Source organism: Arachis hypogaea, chromosome 2, assembly GCF_003086295.3.
Source record: "Arachis hypogaea cultivar Tifrunner chromosome 2, arahy.Tifrunner.gnm2.J5K5, whole genome shotgun sequence".
Classification (NCBI taxonomy): Eukaryota; Viridiplantae; Streptophyta; class Magnoliopsida; order Fabales; family Fabaceae; genus Arachis; species Arachis hypogaea.
The window spans coordinates 1,006,440-1,027,920 of NC_092037.1; the positions used below are offsets into that span (position 1 = coordinate 1,006,440).

The 21,481-nt window shown below is 25.9% G+C and overlaps 1 protein-coding gene across 2 annotated transcripts; it reads right to left on the bottom strand.

Moving 5' to 3' along the window:
• Positions 1–473: 473 nt before the first annotated feature.
• Positions 474–14,016, bottom strand: LOC112730784 (very-long-chain aldehyde decarbonylase CER1). Of its 2 annotated transcripts, none has more exons than XM_072212475.1 (10): positions 13,878–14,016; positions 13,021–13,244; positions 11,046–11,278; positions 9,927–10,146; positions 5,052–5,427; positions 4,167–4,278; positions 2,346–2,542; positions 2,110–2,208; positions 1,487–1,660; positions 474–884 (listed from the first exon to the last, which is right to left on the bottom strand). In XM_072212475.1, exons 1-10 carry the CDS (start codon positions 13,935–13,937, stop codon positions 708–710), a joined length of 1,872 nt encoding a protein of 623 aa, XP_072068576.1. In that variant the 5' UTR covers positions 13,938–14,016; the 3' UTR covers positions 474–707. The 2 variants fall into 2 exon arrangements, with proteins under 2 accessions (XP_072068576.1, XP_025636596.1); XM_025780811.2 differs by having other exon boundaries at positions 2,346–2,546; positions 4,171–4,278; positions 13,878–14,015.
• Between the last annotated feature and the right edge of the window lie 7,465 nt (positions 14,017–21,481).

The following is a 21,481-nucleotide window of genomic DNA, read 5'->3' on the forward strand; positions in this document are numbered from 1 at the left end:
ATATATTAAATATTTAAAATTAAATTGTCTATATCTACTAACATTTATAAAAAAAAAACTATTAATTGTTTATACATATATGTAAGTTTAGAAAATCTGTTTAATTTTTTCAAGCTACCTTTTAGTAGACCCAATCTTAGAGGTGGAGATACTAAACTTTTTTCTAAAACAAAACTTATAATGAACAATAGACCTAAGTTGGAAGTAGAGATTTTTTGGTTGACAAATTTCTTTTTTTACTTTACAAGTTATGTTGTCTAATAATATTGTTTAACGGGGACATTAAATTAAAAAGGTAACATTTTTGTTTGAATTATGCTAACAAATTTTAACAAATAATTGTTATACATATTCATCCAATCATCTTATGAAGTTTACTTTGTAATAATGAGTTCATAATATAGTACTTTATATTTATTTATAATAATAATTTCATATTTTCTATGCATGCATATATAGATTAACACAATGAATGCTCAATTAGAATTAATTCTTTACGTCCTCATTAATTCATAGAAATTATTACATCACATAAATTGTAAGATATAACTACTAACACAGATAATTTATGATAATTTAGGTGTAATGTATAATTAATACAATTTTTATAATATTAATTTTATATCTTTAAATATCATAAACAAATAAACTTAATAACTGAAATAATATTTAATATAGTCACATAAAAAATACTAATTATTAATTATTTAAGCTTTAATAAGAGGATTTATTTTTAATGGCCTAAACCCATGATGAATACTTGCTTGCCATATTTTCTCAATGCTAAACATAGCATCTCCACACTCATTAACATTCCATTCTTCTAAAGCATGCAATATCCCTGCAATACGCCATGCACTCATCACCCTTCTTGGCAGCCAATTCTGCAATTGAATTTTGAAATTTAGTTACCGATAAATAATATATTCTAACTTGGTTCATATTTATAATCAAATTTGAAAAATAATATAATCAAAATAAATTTATATTTATATTTAAAATATAATAAAAGTTTAAAAATACAACATTGGCTGATTGATAACTTTATTCATTATTAAAGAAATATGTACAGTGATAGATTTTTTGTTTTTGTAGAGCATTTTTGATAGTCAAAATATAAATGAAAAATAACTAAATTAGTCGATGAATTAGCTAATCATATAAAATATATATTAAAATATAAAACATATATTGAAAATAGATTAAATCATATATATTTATATATAAATATACGATAATTAATTCGATAGTTGATTTTTAATATGAAAATACTATTTTTGAATATCAAATAACGGATTCGATTTAACTATCTAGCATATTATGTTGCCAATGAGTAATAGCTCAAATGACATAGTCTTTCCGTACTCAATTAAAAGGTTGCGGATTCGAGTCTCCTATCTTTGGTATAAAAAAAAAAAAACTAGCATATTATGTCATAAGAACAAATAAATGTTAGCTAAACCTTAAAAGTTATTACAAGACTTACCTCACAGGAATGTACGTTAACTAAAGAAGAGGGAGCTAGCATGGATGGTGTGGTATGATAGAAACAATCTTTGCGAAGTTTCTTTGGAGGAAATTGTGTAAAAGGTATGAACAATGTTCCTTTTGGTGCCTTCTTCTGTTCAGCCTCGTTAATTTGATCTCCTACTAACCATATCTGGAAATTAAATTTGAAATCAGATACATTATTTTCATAATACATTTTAATTTAATTTTCGTTTCTCATGGAATTAATTGATTTTTGTTTTAATTACTCCACTAATTTCTATGATTTTATCGCATTTTTAATTAGATTCTTATACTTTTTTTTCTTTTCAATTGGATCCCTATACCGTATCAGATTTTGTAATTAAGTCGCTGCTCTCACAAAAACATTGAAATCAACTGAATATTCTATTAATCAAAATAGAATATTCAATCAATTGTTAGGCATATTCATTTTATTTAACGAAATGTTTTTGTCACGACAAGGATTTAATTACAAAATCTTATATGATATAAGGACCTAATTGAAAAGAAAAAAAAAGTATAAGCACTTAACTAAAAAATTCGATCGAATTATAAAGACCGACGGAATAACTAAACCTTGATTTTTTTTTCATGTACCTCTGCAGTGTAGGATCCTGGGAAAACCAAATTCTTTTTGGACTCAGAGCAGAGCTTTGATTGAAGATTATCATAATCATCCTTGTACATTGTTGTAACCTGAAAAGAATTGCATGGAATAGCAATGAAGGAATTCAACTTGTTTTTTCTTGTTTTTTAAATGCATGTTGAATATGAATATATATTGATTATAATAACAAGATTATTGCAAAAATCAAAGTAATAATGTAACGTACCTTGGTACCCCTTTCACATAAAGCATTGACAATAGCATATGAAATCTTGGTAAGTTTACCAGAAAGAAGGACTTGAGTTGTTTCTTTGGGAATGTTATTAAGAATAATAGCCACAACTAAGCTACTTCCATCAACAATCTTTATCTTAAGCTGCGGATAGCTCTTTATGTAAACCTCACCAAGTTTATTAAGCTTATCTCCCTGCATCATCCAATACATTCAAAGTATATAACAAACTATTAAATTTATTTATTTTTTGTTTAATTACTCTGTTGGTCCCTATAGTTTCGTGAAATTTTCAATTAGGTCCCTATACTTTTTTTTCTTTTTAATTGGGTTCCTGCACTAATTTTTTTTCAATTAAGTCCCTTTTAGTAGTAATTGGCTTAATTTTATAGGACCAAACTAAAAAAAAAGAATTGGTATAAGGACCTAAATAAAAGGAAAAAAAGTGTAGGGACCCAATTAAAAAAAAATTTGGTGCAAGGACTCAATTAAAAGGAAAAAAAGTATAGGGACCTAATTGAAAATTTCGCGAAACTATAGGGACCAACAGAGTAATTAAACCTTTATTTTTTTGGGTCACATACATTAGGAAATACTCAAAAGATCAGGTCAATAGTTAAATTAGTCACTAAAAGATGACTTGTTTTTTAAATTCGTCCTTAAAAGATTTTATTAATCAAATTGATTCTTCAAAGATTATAAATTAATCATTTTCGTCCTTCAGTCACTCAGTTAATAGTTTTAGTAAACGATTAATGACATAAAATGTTAACTCACATCACACATGACACCTAGCCTATCTAATTAGACGTTGAAACAAATATATTTATCAAAAGTTATCAATTTAGTGTCGTTAGGTTATATTAAGATTAGAGTTTATATAATTAGAAAAATTGACTAAATTGATATATTTTCATAAATATATTTGTTTAGCGTTCAATTAGACATGTTAGGTGACATATATGCTATCAGTTAACGTTTTATATCATCAATCGTTGATGAAAATTATTAATTGAGTGATAGAAGGATAAAAAAGATTAATTTATAATCTTTGAAAGACTAATTTGATTAATAAATTTTTTTAGGGACAAATTTGAAGAATGACATATCTTTTAGGTAGCGTTTGGTGGAGAGACAGAGACGGAAAGATTGAGACTGAGAGATAGAGACTAAGAGACAGGGATTAAAATAAATTTCAGTATTCTGTTTGGTGTAAAATGGGAAACAGGAATTGAAAGTTTGAAATAAAAATGAAACTCTAATTTAATTTGCACAAAGTATAAAATTAGAATTAATTAATTGAAATGAAAGTATTTTAGGTATAAAATGTTATTAAAGTTTCAGTCTCCATCTCTAAAAATTTCAGTCCCCTGTGTCCCTACTTTTTGGAGGTACTGAAATACTGAAATTTTAGAAACAGAAATAGAAATTTTAATACCAATCTTTAAACTAATAAACATAATATTGAATCTCAATTTTTCAGTCTCTGTCTCACTACCTCAAAACAAACGCAACTTAAGAACTAATTTGATCATTAGACTCAAATCTAAAACCTCTGTATGGGGAGGGGAAACAAATGTCATCTGAGAAAATGTTGAGAAGTGATGATATACCAAAGAAGCAGGCTTTTGTTAATCATGTAAAAATGATCCTTTTACAAATATGTTTAGTTAGCATTTGATTTAACCATCTCATTAGATTGACAATAGTATATCTTAATTAGCATATATATATATATATATATATATATATATATATATATATATATATATATATATAAAACACATACACACAAAAAATAAAAGGTATATATACTTGCCTGGTTCAAAAGACCAAGAGTTAAAACCTTAACTCCTCTCAACTCTGCCTCAAGTATTGCTTCCTCTATCAGTTTGTTTAATGCTTCTCTTTGCCATTTGAAGAAATACTGACAAAATAAAAGAAAAATATATATATATTCTTCATTATTTGATAACTAGAGCTAAAAATAGATGTTAATATTTCTGAATAAATTTTAAGAGTAATGTTTTTCCAATTTTCACCGAATTCAACCTTTCAACCAAATACTTACCAGCCTTAAGTTCACTTTCCCCCTTTATTAGAAACAAAATAATTAAAAAAACAGTCCTTGTAAAAATTTTTTTTGGGTTATCTCCTATAAATTTTTTATGTTTTTATTTATGTTGCTGTAATTAAGGCTTGTTTGGGTGAGCTTCTAAAAAAAGATCTTTTTTCTAGTTATCTTTTTTTAAAAGATCTTATGAAAAAGTAAAAGTAATTTTATGTTTGGATATCTCATACAAAAAGATCTTTTTATTTATCAATTATGTTTGGGTATAATAATATAAAAGTACTTTTTTGTTTATTTATTACACGAAAAACATATTTTTTTTAAAGAAAAAAGATCTTTTGAAAAAAGATGTAAATTACAGCTTCTCAAAAAATTGTTTTTTTATTTTTTTAGTGCTTTTACTTTTACTACTAAAAATTTGCCAAACACACTAAAAAATAAGAAAAAAAAATCTTTTTTTAATAGAATAATATGGCGCCCAAATAAGTACTTAATAGATGCTAAATAAGACAAGTTTTGACTTTTTTTTGTTCTGAGCATTACCGAAACCAAAATTTACCAAATTTACAAGGATATAAAACTTTTTCGCAATAAAAAACCAAAACTATATATAACTAAAGAAATCTTACTTGAACATGGAATCTTGGTATAACCCAAGATTGCAAATGGAGCATTTTGAAATTGTTCCTCTCCAAAACAAATGTTTTGCCATAAAACCAAGTCATGAAAGAAGTCCAAAGTGTGAGTGGCCACAGCAAATAGAGGTACCATTTTGAAGATTGTGGTGTGGATGCTAATGAAGAAAACCCCAACCTAAGATAATATATTGATTCTGGGGTTGTAAGGTGTGTTAGGTGCACCACATCTACTGAACCTTCTTCTCTCTTCAGTGACATTTCATATGTTTTGTCTGAACTCTTGTCCATTGTTCCATACACGTAATCATAAATTGGCATGAAAAGTGAGTAATTAGTTCTGAATTGTGTGTGGTGCAATGAGTGGAACCTGCCATATATATTGCAAATTATATTAGTTAGAGCATGTACAAAATTAAAAAGTAAATGTAAGTATTCTTTAAAAATAGGTTTAATTACTCCGTTGGTTCTTATAGTTTCGCGAAATTTTCAATTAGGTCCCTATATTTTTTTTTAATTGAGTCCTTGCACCAAATTTTTTTTAATTGGGTCCCTACATTTTTTTTCTTTTATTTAGGTCCCTATACCAATTCTTTTTTTTAGTTGGGTCCCTATAAAATTAAGTCAATTACTACTAAGAGGGACTTAATTGAAAAAAAAAATTTAATATAGAGACTCAATTAAAAAAATATATATAGAAACCTAATTGAACATTTCACGAAACTATAGGGATCAACAAAATAATTAAACCTTAAAAATAATACGAGGTTCTTAATTAGATTTGATCTAAAAACCCAAAATTAACTTCAAAGGTTAAGGGGAAAAATTTTTCGATTATTATTAATGAAATATTTTTAAGGTTTAATTACTCTTTTGGTCCCTATAGTTTCGCGAAATTTTCAATAAGGTCCTGTACTTTTTTTCTTTTTAATTGAGTCCTTGCACCAAAATTTTTTTTAATTGGGTCCCTATATTTTTTTTTCTTTTATTTAGGTCCCTATACCAATTCTTTTTTTTAGTTGGGTCCCTATAAAATTAAGCCAATTACTACTAAGAGGGACTTAATTGAAAAAAAAATTATTGTAGAGACTCAATTAAAAAGAAAAAAATATAAGAACCTAGTTAAAAATTTTACGAAACTATAGAGACCAATAAAATAATTAAACCTACTTTTAATTATTATTTCACTAATGAGAGCAGAGTTTTTTTTCATAGCTCAAACCCTCAAAAAGATTCAAAATGAGAGTGAGGAGACTCAAATACAAAATCACAAAATGTACAACATAATATATTAGAGTAAAGTATCATTTTATCTCCAATATTTAGAGTAAGTTTTAAAGTTGTTCATAATGTTTAAATCGTTCTATTTTAATCTTCAGCATTTTAAAACTGTCTCAATGTTATTATGTCGTTAGTGATTTATTAACAAAGTTGTCTTATATAGGATAAAAATATTAAGGACAAAAATAACACAATACTCTTAAAAGAATTATCAAATTATTAAATAAAATAAAAAAGAATTTTAATAAAAGAAATTACATTATAAATTTAAGATCTTTACTGCTTGTAGAATGACTAGTAGATAAATTTTTAAAAAAATATAAAAAAGCATGATACATATACAATAAAGTATAAATTATACGTTTTGTTTTTAATATACCGAACTTTTTAATATTTAATTTAAATAAACTTTGTTTTCAACTTTGAAAAAAATTAAATTTTATCCTTTAATAATATCATTTTTTTTACTCTGCATAATTATTCTATTATTTTTAACCATCTCTAAATAAATTATTCTTAATCACATTACTTTTATTCTAAGTAAATTTATTTTTTTTAATTTTATTTTTAAAGATTATTACTCATTATAGAATACTTAAAATACTTGTAGAATGACTAATAGATAAATTAAAAAAATATAGTATATATACAATAAAATATAAATGATCCTTTTTTATCTCTAATATATTAAATTTCTTTAATTAATTAATTAAATTTTATTAATTTTAAAATAAATTTTAATTTTTTTAATAATATAATTTTTTTATAGTAGATAATTATTTAATTATTTTTTTAATTATATCTAAATAAATTATTTTTAGTTACATATTTTTATTCTAAATAAATTTATTTTTTACTAAGAGTGAGATTAAAAAAATAAATTGATTTGTTTTGTTTAAATTTGTTTTTTAGCAGGGGTGACATCTTATCCTCTGTAACCTTCTCTTGTCTTATCTTATATATAGTTCAATTTCTTAGCTTATTCAATGGATGTTAGAGAAAATTCTTATTCAAAGTATACTTAAAAGTTTGACCGGGTCCAGGGAGGAGTAGACAACCGAAGAAATACGGATACATCATACATGTCATTATTATTAATATATATACACGCACGTATAATTAATGTGTGTAAATGTTTATTTGAGTTCAAAAGCACCTTTTTTCATTATTATTTAAAAGATCGTTATCAGATATATTACATTATCTAAATTATTCAATCACATATGTCTTCCCAGTTCAGGTGGTTTCAGTATATATGGAACTATCAATAGAATGATAAGTATTTAATGCAATAATGCATGCAAAGTTATACATAATTATTATTATAAAAAAATATATCTAACACTTATATAATTAAAAATAATACTATACATTTAAATTTTTTTATTAATCAAATCTAATAAAATTAGTCTAATATAATAAAAGTAATATTATTCCAAATTTTATTAGACTTAATTTATAAAAAAATTTAAATGTGTGGTATTACTTATTAATTATCTAGCGATATGCACTGATGTACAACCACCTCACGGTAAATAATATACATTATTTTTATTTAATTATTATTAATAATATATTTTTATAGATATTAGTATGCAGTTTGGCTGTACCATATTTATATGTTTAGATAATTTTTAGTTAGAGAAAATATTATTAATATTTATACTCTTTTTATTTTAAAATAAGCGTTTTTTTTATTTTTAGATTTATTAAAAAATAAAAGATAGTTATTTTAAAACAAATAAAATAAAATTAATATTATAAAATATGATTTTAATCTTCTATAATTTATTTATTTAACCTTTTCCTTCCTAGTCTCCTAATGTGTGAAAATATTATATATATATATATATATATATATATATATATATATATATATATATATATATATATATATATATATATAAGAATACTAGAAGATTATCAAAATTTATTATTTTTTGTTATTAATTAATTATTAATATTTAAAAATATGAAATAAAATATATTATTAAATTAATAATTTTAAAAAATTAAATTAATAATTAAATAATAAATAATAAATTATTATGGTCTCTTAATATTTCTGATATATATATATATATATATATATATATATATATATATATAATAAAGTGAAATTTATATTTAATTATTTTTAATTATGAACTGTGTATATGAGTTTTCGCTATTTAATAATAAAATTTTCACTCAGAATTTACCATTATTCTTATTAGTTGACAGCATAATACATCTCTTTCTCATTTTATTTCTCTTTTTTTTTCAATTTACCCTAAAAGGAAACTGCAATTAATAACACTCATCCGCAACACCAAAAATCATTAATTGAGTTACAACGCTCTTTGATGATAGTAACAGAAACCTATAAAAGAGGAAAAGTCATCCAAATTGGTCACATAATTTATTGGAATGTTGGGCTTGATGCAGTTTAATGTGTCCATATTATATAAACAATACTAGTGATGACCACTGGCTACTAGCTACGTACCAAGATGGAATCCCTAAATTGCATGGATGCATCTCTATCTATATAACTGGTCCCTCATACATATCTTATCCCCCCAAAAAAGGTTATAATATATAGTATTAATTAGTTTCACTCAACTACTTATTATTTAAAATTATTATAAATAAATACTCATATATATATATATATATATATATATATATATATATATATATATATATATCCTTCAAAAAATGTAAATGTCACCAAAAGTTTAATTTTTTTATTTAATATTAGTTACTATTTAGGATATATATTATTTAATTTTAATTATCAAACTTAAATTTGAACTTCAAGTTGGTTTTTAAATTAAATATATTATTTCATGTAAATATGCATGCATTTTACCGACGAATCTTTTGACATTGAACAAAATAGTAATAAAAGAATCTATCAATAATATTAGAGATATAATTATTTATGTATTTTTTATTAATTTAAATTTTAAAAAATAATTTTATAACATGATATCAAATTTTTATTACCTAAAAATTTAAAGTTCAATCCTTAGTAACACAACAAAAAAAACCCAACAAAAGACAAATAAAAAGGAAAATAAAATCTATGTAAAAAATTTTAACGTAAGAGAATATATTAGAGATGTAATTATTTATGTGTCTTTTTATATCAACTTAAACTTTTAAAAAAAATAATTTTATGACAAGTAAAGACTAAAATCCGTATATAATTTGCTGTTTTGTGAGGGTGACACGATCATGATAAAAGATGAATGCGTTTATTATGATTAATTTTTCTATGGAAAAGTACGAGGAGCCAATGAAATATTTGTATAATGTGTACAATGGAGGTATAGAGAGTATTAGAAATATAATTATTAGTGTTATTTTTTCTTATCAATTGAAGCTTTTGGGATGAGTGGTATCATGACATGGTATTAGAATTTTAGATCCAAAGGTCAAGAGTTCGATACAAATAAACCATTGTCTTCTTTCAAAAACAGAAAGTATAATATAAATCGCTTTCAATGATCTAAATGGAATAGTGGAATGAAAGCTACAAATAATAATAATGAACTTAATAATAATAAGAAATAATTAGTAAGAAGGGAAGAGAGAACTTACGAGGGAGTATAGATGAGAAATTTGAGGAAGGGAAAGAAGGAGAAAAGGGTGGTTGGAATGAACTCAAAGTTGCAATGACCCATATTGTTCATAAAGTCAATGTAGGCCAAATAGCCAGCGAAGGATGCAATGGAAGCTGTCCTTGTAATCACTGTTGTGTAAAGTGGAATTGCAAATAACACAAAATATGCTATGTGTTCTGCAAATGGATGGATCACAGCTGCAACAACAACCATTCATCACAATCATATTGTTATGTGAAAATCATAGTACCAACCGTTTAGATGGTTTAACATATTTAACTGAACTATTATCTTTATATAATAAAGATATTTTTGTGAAATAACTATCTTAGTTATGAGTTTAGGGTTTTTTTATATTTCAAAATTTATTGAAAATTGACATGTTTAGTTATTTAAATATTTTTTATTTAAATATATTAATTTTTTAATGAATTAAAAATCTAAAACAGACAATTAATTTAAAATTAAAAAATCTGTTTTTGAGAAAGAGAAAAATTAAAGATCAAAATAGGAATTTTTTTCCTGCTATTTTGTAAATATAAAAATCTTATCCTATCTATATTTCTTAAATTATAATTATTTTTAGATATGCGTACATGATGTATAATAAATTATTGGGTGAAAAAATGTTATAGGACTATCAAAATTTATTATTTTTTGTTATTAATTAGCTATTAATATTTAAAAGTATAAGATAAAATATACTGTGAATTACTATTAAACTAAAAAATATAAATTAATAACAAAATAATAATAAAAAATAATAAATTTTAATAATTTCTAATATTTTTCAATTTTAATTAGGTGTATACAATTGAAGCGGCAAAAGCTTAATTAGTATTTCACTTTTTTTTATCAAAGATAAAAGACTCGAACTCGCAATCTGTTAATTGAGTATGAGAAGACATGCCATTTGAACTATTATTCATTGCCTAATTAGTATTTCACTTGGTTAAGCACTAATTAACTTGATATGGCCTGTTATATTTAGTAAACATTGATTGATGGACTTACTTTCAATTTAATTAAAATATAAGTATGTCAAAAGAAGCAAAATTTCAAAAGTAATAATAATAATAAAAAAGAAAGAGCATACAAGTGATGGGTTCTGTGACAATGGAGGAATGGTGATGAGAATGGTATCTGGAATAGAGAAAATGGTGATGGAGTGCCCTATGCAACCAATAATAAAGAAACTCAACAGGTCCAGCATGCAACAGAGTTGTAATAATAACACCATCTGTTTTCCATATTGGTAGGTGAGAACCTTCTGGAACCAACATGTAACCTATGTAGAATAATAACCCATTCAACAATATCTGGTCATCCCTGCAAAAAAAAAAAAAAAAAATCATACCATATTATATTACAAACTTAGGTATCAATTAAATTAGACCACCACTCGTATCAAAAGTGTTTAAAGCTAAGTAGTGGATGCTAGTTTAAAAAATTATATTTTATGGCAAAGTTTGAATATTTAAGAATTATTTTTTTTATATTTTTAAAATTAAATATTAATTTTTTATTTTTTTAGTAAGTTAGACAAATCGTAACAATTACCAAAATTATATACTAATGAAACATATTTATATACTAAAAGAGAAAAGAGAGAGAAAACAATTGTCATTTTTGGTCTCTTCATCTTTTTTCTAGAAATAAAGTTTTTTTTATAATTTAAAAAATTTTAATTATTTTTTAATTATTTAAGTAATTTCTGTAATTGATAATCTGCTAAAGTATAAGAGAGAAAGACAGCTTAAATTAATTATTTAAATAGTTGAAAACTAATTAAAAAAATTTAAATTATAAAAAAATAAAATTTTTCAGACAAATAATTAGGAGCCAAAAGAATATTAAATAAAAAAAACAAAAAACTAGAACTTGTGAAACAATGAATTTTTTTTTTCATATTGCATTTGCTTATCCATCGTTTATATTTAATTCTTTCAATTGCTTATTCCTTCTATTTTAAAATATTTATTTTAAAATGAACCATTTGATGTTTAATTACTTGTCTATTTTAATCTGGATGATATTAATTTTTAATTGTAATAATTAAATAATTATTAAATAATCATGTTCATTTATATCAAGAATGATTTTTATTAAAAAATCCAATTATTTTTTTCTTAACATATATTTTTATTTTTGGATTTTTTTTTCCGACAAAAAATGCATAACAAAACTCTGGTTAGATCAAAGGTACGGTGGAAAACTGAAAACCTGAAAATCATGGCAGTAAAGAGAATATTGAGAACAGTTCTTTATAGTTAACATTATTGCTCCTATTGAATGGTCATTTTTTTTACTAAAAAGTTTTCTCATATATTAAATAGAGTATGATAAAAGTTTGAAAATTTTTCTTAATTATTTAACCACTATTTGTAACCATTTAAATATATAAAAGTATATGCTCAAATAAATATGCCTTTTTTAATAAGTATATATATATAACATTTTTCTAACTTATTTCTTATAATTTTATGTAGGCAAATTATAATGATTTTTCCTTGGCTTGGTGAAGTTAATTATAATATTTTCTTCTATTTGTTTGTATATATTAAAGTAATCTAAATTTTTAGAAAGAAGCTAATGTTAACTATCTTTATAGATAGAGATGTTTAGTTTAATTTAATATCTCATTTTATAAAAGAAAAAAGTTTACATACTAGTAATTGTAGTCAGCATAGACACATTCTATTAGTATATTTAGGGCTTTTTTTTAACATTAACCTATAAAATACATTTATAGTTAAGTGTTGATAAAAAAATAAATTATATTGATCTTATAATATTATATTTTATATTTTAGTTATTTTTTTTAATAATATTTTTTTAAAAATATTATTTTAATTTTAATAATATTTTTAAAATATTATAATCACCGTAATTATGCTAACATAATTATACTAGAATCATTCTTATATATTAGATATAGTAAAAGCTCATATGCAATTAATTTCATATAAAATTAAAAATAAAAAATTGTTAAATAATTTAATAAGTTTAACAACTCTCGATTATCAATTTCACATTAAGTTAATTGGATCTGTAATAGTACTTGCACTAACCAATTGCTTTCTCGATCAACTTGTTCAAACTCAATTCCTTTGTCAAGGATTCTGGTTTTGCCTATGGAGGTTCTGTGGCGAGAAAGAGTGATCCAAGCTTGATCATGGAGCATTCTCACCATCATATATGGAAATATTAGAAAGTATCCAATGTCTCTTTCATTTTCATCCTTCGTTATGAAAGAGTAGGTGCTGTGTGCTATCCATGGTGTCAAAATCACCCACTTTCCATATCATCACAAAACAAACAAACAAAAATTATGTTTTTTTTTTATAAAATAAAATATATTGTAATGCATGATCTCTACATGATAATAAAACACACGATGAAAATGATATTATAAATCGTTAACTGAATATATTTGACTGTTTAATTTATTAATATAAAGATGTCTTTATAAGAAAAGAAAATATAGGGAGTCAATGGACTAAGCGTACAATGTGTACAATGAAGGTTTAGGAAGTGTTATAAATATGACTATTAGTGTTACATTATCCTGTCAAGTTGCGTTTTTGGAATGAGTGGATTCATGACATGGTATTAGAATTCTAAATTTAAAAGATCAAGAGTTCGATCCTTGGTGAACTCCAAAATCAACTTAAGTTTTTGGGATGAGTGATTTTATGACATGAGATGTTTATTATCCCTGGTATCCTATGGGTAATGTTTATTTTATTCATGAACCAAAGATTTAGCCCTTGTAAGAATATCTTCCATCACACCATAAAATTTGTATGTTAAGATCTCTAACGAAAAAACTCAAAGATGAAAAAGAATTCAAAGACTTATTATGGGGTTTATAATATATACTATGATATGATAAACATAAGATAGGTATAATAAGAAGTGATGAAACCTTAAAACTTCCAAGAGGTTTCCATGGCCAATCAGTGAGAATGCCAGGTTTGGACGCCATATCTTTCGTGATGCAAATGCTTGAGCTGTGTGTGATGTGAAGCTTTGCTCATAACATCTTGGAATCACTCGGGTATATTGGTAGCTCTATTTATAGCGGCCGAAAAAATATAAACATATATTTATGAGAGTTTAAGATATTTTCAATATTCAAAACCTCCCTGTGGCCCATGCATGGCGTCCTTGTTCGCATTCTTAAATAAGGAAGAAAAGCAAAGAATTTAAATATGGCGAAACAATAATGCATGGGATCCCGTTAGGGAGACAATGGACTATTTGTACAATTCTTGACCTTTAAGATTTAGCGCTCTAATACCATGTCATGATACCACTCTTCCTAAAAGTTTCGGCTGATGAAAAAAGATAACACTAATGACTATATCTCTAATACTCCATAAACCTCCATTGTACACATTATACAAGTATTCAATTCAATTAGTTCCTCATACTTTTTCTAATGTATAAGATGGGAGATGATAAAAATCAGTTCAAGTAGTCTAAAATTATTTTATTTAATATTTATTAATTATTATTAAAATAATTATATAATTTTAGATATAATAAATATTTAATTATTGATATTATATAAGATAACTTTATATAATATTTCTCTAGTCTTATTAATAGTAAAATTGATAAAGAGATCAAAGGAAAGGTTAGTCACTCTTAAATTTATAATTTATATATGAGTCTTATTATCTTTATTTAAAAATAATTAATCTTTTACTTTATTATTTTACCGAATCTCATGTTAGAAAAGCTTTATCCAAAAATAAAGTTACTATGCTACTAAAAATTATAATGAATGGATGTAATTATAATAATTAAAAAATTAATTTTATCGATTGTTCGAATGTTGGTAAATTAATTATTTCATGAATTAAAAATTGTTTTTAATTATTATCAACGGAAATACAAATTATTTTTAAATAAAAAACAAATTTTATTTATTATCAATGACTTATAAATATAAATTGTTTTTAATTATTTTTTTAATAATTTTTTATTATTAATGGTCAAGTCATGACTATATTTATTTTAATATTACCGAGAGTTTAACCCATTAGTGAATTGAGACCAAATTTTTTGAATGGGTCATTTATTCACATAATTTTACTTGTGGTTGAGCCGTTGTCCGTTGATAAAAATAAGAAAAAATATAAGTAAAGAATAATATTGTTGAACAATGTAAAAAATGAAATTAAAAAAGTAAATTAATCTTATATTTAATTAGTGACATGAGTAGTTAATATCTAATAATAGTCAAATTTAAGACCTATTATTTATGTTGTTAAAAAAAATTATTATATTATCTCCTATAACTTAAAAATAACTACCAACATCGACGTTATTGCTGTTGACACAACTAAATTCTCTTATTATGGTGTTTGAATGTTTTTTTGGTATTAAATTTTAGACGTTCAATTAGATTATCATAAATCTTCATTTCTATAAATATAATCTTCGTTTTTCAATTTGGAATTTGCATCCCTAGATTTTTGTACGTGTATATGGATTGACCAAAAATTTATTGGACACAATACCAAAGAAGTATTACATTTGCAGTCATACTGTGTTATTTCAATTACATATATATTTTTTTTATTTTTTTTATTTTTGTTATTTTTTAAGTAGTTATTTATATAAAGATGACTACATTTAGGGGTAAGTATGGATCGCAGATATCCGATTACCCGTTCGAACCCGAATCGAACTAATTAAATTGGTTCTAGAACTAATAGGTAATCGGGTCCAATCCGACCCAAATCAATGACTCTCTTTACTAATTGGTTTGGGTAACGGTTCTGGAAGTGCGAAATCAGAACCAATCCGTAGATCCGATCATATATTAATTAAATAAAAAATAAAAATTTAAAAAATATGCATATCTTTTAATATGTTTAGATTTTAATATCTTTAGCGTTTAATATGTTTGGATTTTAATGTGTTTAATTTTTAGTGTATTTAGTGTTTAATATGTTTATATTATTTCTATTAATATTACATGTTTATTATACTTACAAAATTTTTAAGATAAAAATTTTATTTTTTATATTTTTTTATGAATTTTTGTTTCATCAGATACTCAATTACCCAAACCAAACTAATCTGTTTTTAATCAGTTTGATTTAGTTTGGATACACAAAAAAAAAATACAAATTCAAATCAAACCGAAACAATTACAATTTAATTGGTTCAGTTCTAATTTTATCTTAAAATTCGTACTCACCCTAACTATAATTCTCTTTCCGTAAAGATACAGAATGATTTTTTTTTTTACTCGTATCATATTGTAGTTCAACAAAAAAACATTAAATTGTATTTAATGAGTGATTCTGTTGCAAAATTAAAAAAAAATCAATTGGTTCGATTATATTAAAAAAACCACTCCTTAAAAGTAAAGTAATTTCTTTTATTCAATAATAACATGGCACGTGTTAGTTGTCAATTTTCTTATGTGAAAACAAATTCAGCCGTTGTAAATTTCTCTCTCTTTTCAAAAAAATTTCTTTGGTGAAGAGTAATTATTATAACTAAATTTTTTAAAGAAGTATGCATTATATATAATGTCTTTATTTTTTATTATAAAAAGATATTATTTTTTAATATAAATTACTATTTATTATAGACAAAAATTTGGTAATAAAAATTTTTCGGCCATAATTAGCTAAAATTTTTCATAATTTACTTCATTTATATCACTTAATAATAGTTTTATCTTTTATTTTACTTTTTTATCATTTTACTTATCATATTCTTATCAGCTCACTTATTAAATAAGTATAATATCATATCCCTAACTATTAGCCATTCTTGTAATTACTATTTAATATTTTTTTTATAATTTAATTTTTATATTTAAAGATACATTAAATAATAATAATAATAATAATAATAATAATAATAATAATAATAATAATAATAATAATAATGGACAGTAACAATAATATATATTAATTTAGTTAATTGCACTTCATTCCTTGTTTTCTTTAAGGCATTTAATATCAATCAATAAAAATACAAAAAATCATTGATTCTTTATTTCTGTTCAGACATTTAATTGCACTTGATTCTTTGTAATATATACTTTCCATTAATTCAATTATGATCATTCAAAAATAATGACTCTAATACCGTTGCAAGCACAATAGTGTATAAGCCAAAGAATTTTACAAGAAGTCGGTTTATCATTGCAAATAGTATGACATTTGAATTCGATCTTAATACAGTACTTATGGTAGAAAGTGCTGATGAAGAATTTGAACAACAGACGGACTCATCCGATGAGGTTGTTGTCTGTCAACCAATTTTCGAGAATATAGAAAACCACACTGACTTTGATGAGGTATGGTAATAAACTAATTTTTTTTAACAAAAGAGCTCAACACAATAAAGTGGAGCGATAGAATCTCAAACAGAGACACAACCGTCAAAAACAAAGAAAAAAGCCTAAGAAAAATCCCTAATATTATCTCCGTCATTGCCATCAACAATAACAGAGATCCAAGTTACACCAATCCCTCTAACTGGTCAAGGATCTGTGAAGCACCTCTTTTATTCCGGATTCTTTGTTATTAAAGATCCGCACATTCCTTTCTAACCACACATTCCAAATAACTGGTAAGAAAGAGCCACTTGTTACGCTCCTCTTTTCTATTAGCACCGCCTATCCAACTCTCAAAATATTTTTTCAGTGAACTTTGAATAGACCACAACCTCCCAAAATCAGATAGCCAATCACACCATACCTAAATTCTGGTGCTGACACTATTAACCTGTCCTGACCTTTCTTCTCTTTATTTTGTATTAAAGTTTCACATATAACATATCGAATCTTGACATAACCCAGTTACAAAGTTCAGTTTCTCCCACACAGTCAATTTCTCCATCCTAGTATGAACATCATATACTAAACAAAATGCACAGCTGAACTCATTTTTTAAAAGCACTCCTTCAACACATAACCATCTTTCTCCTTTGTAATAATTATTCATCTTAAATTGCATGTTATCCCATATTAACAACAGACTCCAGATATGCCTTCCGACCCTACAAACTCCCACCCCACAACATCACTCCCCCAAATATGTATTACATCAAACTTAGTCACAACTTGCATCTCAATTTCAACCATATTCAATTTCCTAACGCCCCTTAACCCCCTAATATTCTAAAAGCTAAAAATCATTTTAAAACTATTTTACACACCTTTTTTGAGATTTTTGGGTCTACATTGTTGCGCCTTCTCTTTCTGCTTCGCTAATTTCCTCTTCTGAGCTAATGCCTCATTCTGTTTTTGAAGAATTACCATGATGTCATCTTCATCGTTGTACTAACTAAGTTCATACACATAACATTCATACATTCATATACATAACATCCATAATTACATACAACTAACATCTAAAAATTAAATTTATATTTATTAGATATTACGTCCATACACATATCATTTTTTAATTATTGCATAAGTAACTATAAAGTTAACACATATGTTTTTAAATTTGATCATAGTTGAATTTAAAAAAAATATCAAATTCTTAAATTAATTTATTCAATTGATAAATTTACTCATAACATCTATAAATTCATACATATAATATCCATTATTTCATATTAATAACATCTATAATTTATACTCATAATATTCATAATTTCATACCTATGATGTTTATAATTAATAAATTTTTATAATTAATATTATCAAATTTTAAACTATACGTCTTATTGTATTTTTCAAATTATCTCATATGTGCACTAATAGGTCATGATTTTAATTATTTTAATATTTTTATTTAATATTCATATGTATGCTTATTTATTGATTTTAATATGACGAATTAATAATTATTTTTAAAATTTTATTTTTTAATTTTTGCTTATATTTTATATTTTATTTTATATTTTTAATAGTTTATATGTAAAATATAAGTTGTATAGTAAAAGTTGTTAAAAATTTTTAACTTAATTTTCATATTTTTTGCAAAAAATTATTGCATTTTAATGGATAATAATGTGATTAAGAGATGTTAAAAATTTGATTTAGAAAAAACTGAAATTAATTTTAAAAAGAACATTAATGACTCCAAACATACAGTAAAATAATAAATAATAAAGAGACTAAATAATAAAGAAATATATATCACTTACTTATCAAAAAAATAAAATTTTTATATAATATTTTTATATTGTAATTATTTTTTAACTAACTTTCGATCATCACTCTTATAAAAATACTATTCACCAAGCCATGATATCATTTTTTCAATTCTCTAACACATTCCCCTCATAAATGAACGGTTTAGTATGAAACGGTTAGCCACATTAGTGCCTATGTTCTGTCCATAACATAAATAAATAAGTGGTCCACTAATTTTTATTATTCATATAATAATTTGTTCATAGATAGTTTAGATATACTCGATCATTATTTTTCAATTATTTACATTAGTCTTTTTGCTTAAGTAATAAATTAAATTCAACAATTTTATAATTAAATTACAATATATTTTATATAAAATCAATTAAGATACATACGCAGCTAATATTGTAAGTTTGTTTATAATATTTGCCTAATTTTACATAAAAGTTTCTTCCATTATTTTTCTTCAACAACTAATAAATAAGGGTTATTTTTTTGTAAACATAAATAAGGGTTTGGGAAAAGGACAAATTAGTCCCTGAGCTTTTAAATCGTGGACAAATCGATCCCTTAAGATCAAAAAATACTAAAACGTCCTTTACCATTCAAAACGTGTGACGGATCGATCCTTCCGTGCAAAATGATGTACCAGACGTAACGGAGAGGGGTGACTTGTCGCTTAGTTGGCGTGTGTTGGGCCTAGGTGGCAAGACGGGACCGTTGAGGGATGTTGGTGTGCCCGTTGGGAAAAAGTCTTGGACAAATACGTCCTTATGATTGAAAACGACGTCGCTTTTAGAACGTTGGCTGTAGTCAGAATTCCAAAGAAGCCCATTTCAATCATACACAATTCCAAAGAAGCCCTAGCACACATATGTATGATCTTTTTCCTCCAAAAAAACGATTGATCTTCTTCCCGTCGTTGTCTTCGTGTAAGGTTGCGCCAATGAAGCTTCATTGGTGGAGTTGCGGGTGTCATCGGTAGTGGTAAGTACCTTTACTGCGAAACTGAATGTGATATTTACTTTCGAACGTTATCTGCTTTGCATGTCGTGGGTTGGGGTTTAGGTGTAATGTAGTGTTGGGAGGGGCATGGAAGATGAGTTGTGTGTGGTTTATGGCTTAGGTAGTTGTTTATTTGCTAATGCTTAATGGTAATCGTTGAGTCAAACAATGATGCAGATGGTAGATATTTTCGTGATTCCTGTTTTCCATCACGGGGGCTACTTTCAACGGGCTCCGAATGGTGAGTTAGTTTATGTGGATGGTAAGGTTGAGAGGTTTCCCCCCATGGACCTGGATTTTGTAAATTTCGGTGATTTGATAACACTGTTCAAGGGATTGGGATATCAATCATACAAGGAGGCGTACTGGTATGATCCAAAGAGCAAGGATATGGAGTCAGGGCTGCATGTTCTGAGGGGAGATGCAGGCATCAACCAGATGCGTCAAGCAAAGATGACAAACAAAGATACTGATGAGTTCTATGTATTCTTTGATCATCCTATTGATGACCCAGAACCTGTAGACTGTGGTGGAAAGGAAAACGTTGAGACAGAGGAAGATGATGTTGGTGTCGAGGTGGATGAATTGGGTGAGTCATCAACGGAGCATGATAGTTACGAGAGCGCAGAGGATGAGCCGTATGCACCTCCGCCTCCCGGTGATGAAAGTAACAGTGATAGTGGAGAAGATGTTGTCAGTGGGTCTGTGTCTGGCAGAGGGAAGAGGAAACAAGTGCCTCATTCCTCTAAGAGAACCCCTCAGTCAAGTAATCAAACCGGGAAGCAAGCGCGACGTGTGTCCCAAAGAACAAGGTCTGCTGCAAGAAAGAAAGGGCCTGTCCATGAGCCCGAGGCAGGTGGGCCTGGTGGACAACCCAGTGGATGTAGGCCTGCAGGGGAGCCCAATATACCTAGGCCTGCAACGGAGCCCAATAGGGCCAGAGGACCAAAGCCATCACTAGTAGACTACGTGAGTGATGTAGAAACTGATGGTGATGATATTGTATGGGAGTATGAATCTGAGGAGCTGCATAACCCTGTCTCTTCTGATGATGAGGGAAACAAACATCATTGACCTGAGTTCAATGACCAATATAGTTTCGGAGAGGGAAGATTTGAGCTTGGAACAAGGTTTGCAACAATTGAGAGGTTCAAAGAGGTGGTAAAGGACACCTTCATTGCTGAAGGCCGGGAGTTGGTGTGGATAAAAAATGATAGGGAAAGAGTTAGGGTTGGATGCAAGGATGAAGAGTGTGGTTGGATTGCCCACTTGTCTTACAATCGGCAACTACAATGCTTCCAAGTCAAGACGTATAGAAACGAGCACACTTGTGCAAGAAATCTTGGAAGCAACGCCGCTGATCAACATTGGATCAGTAAAAAGGTGGAGAAGAGGAT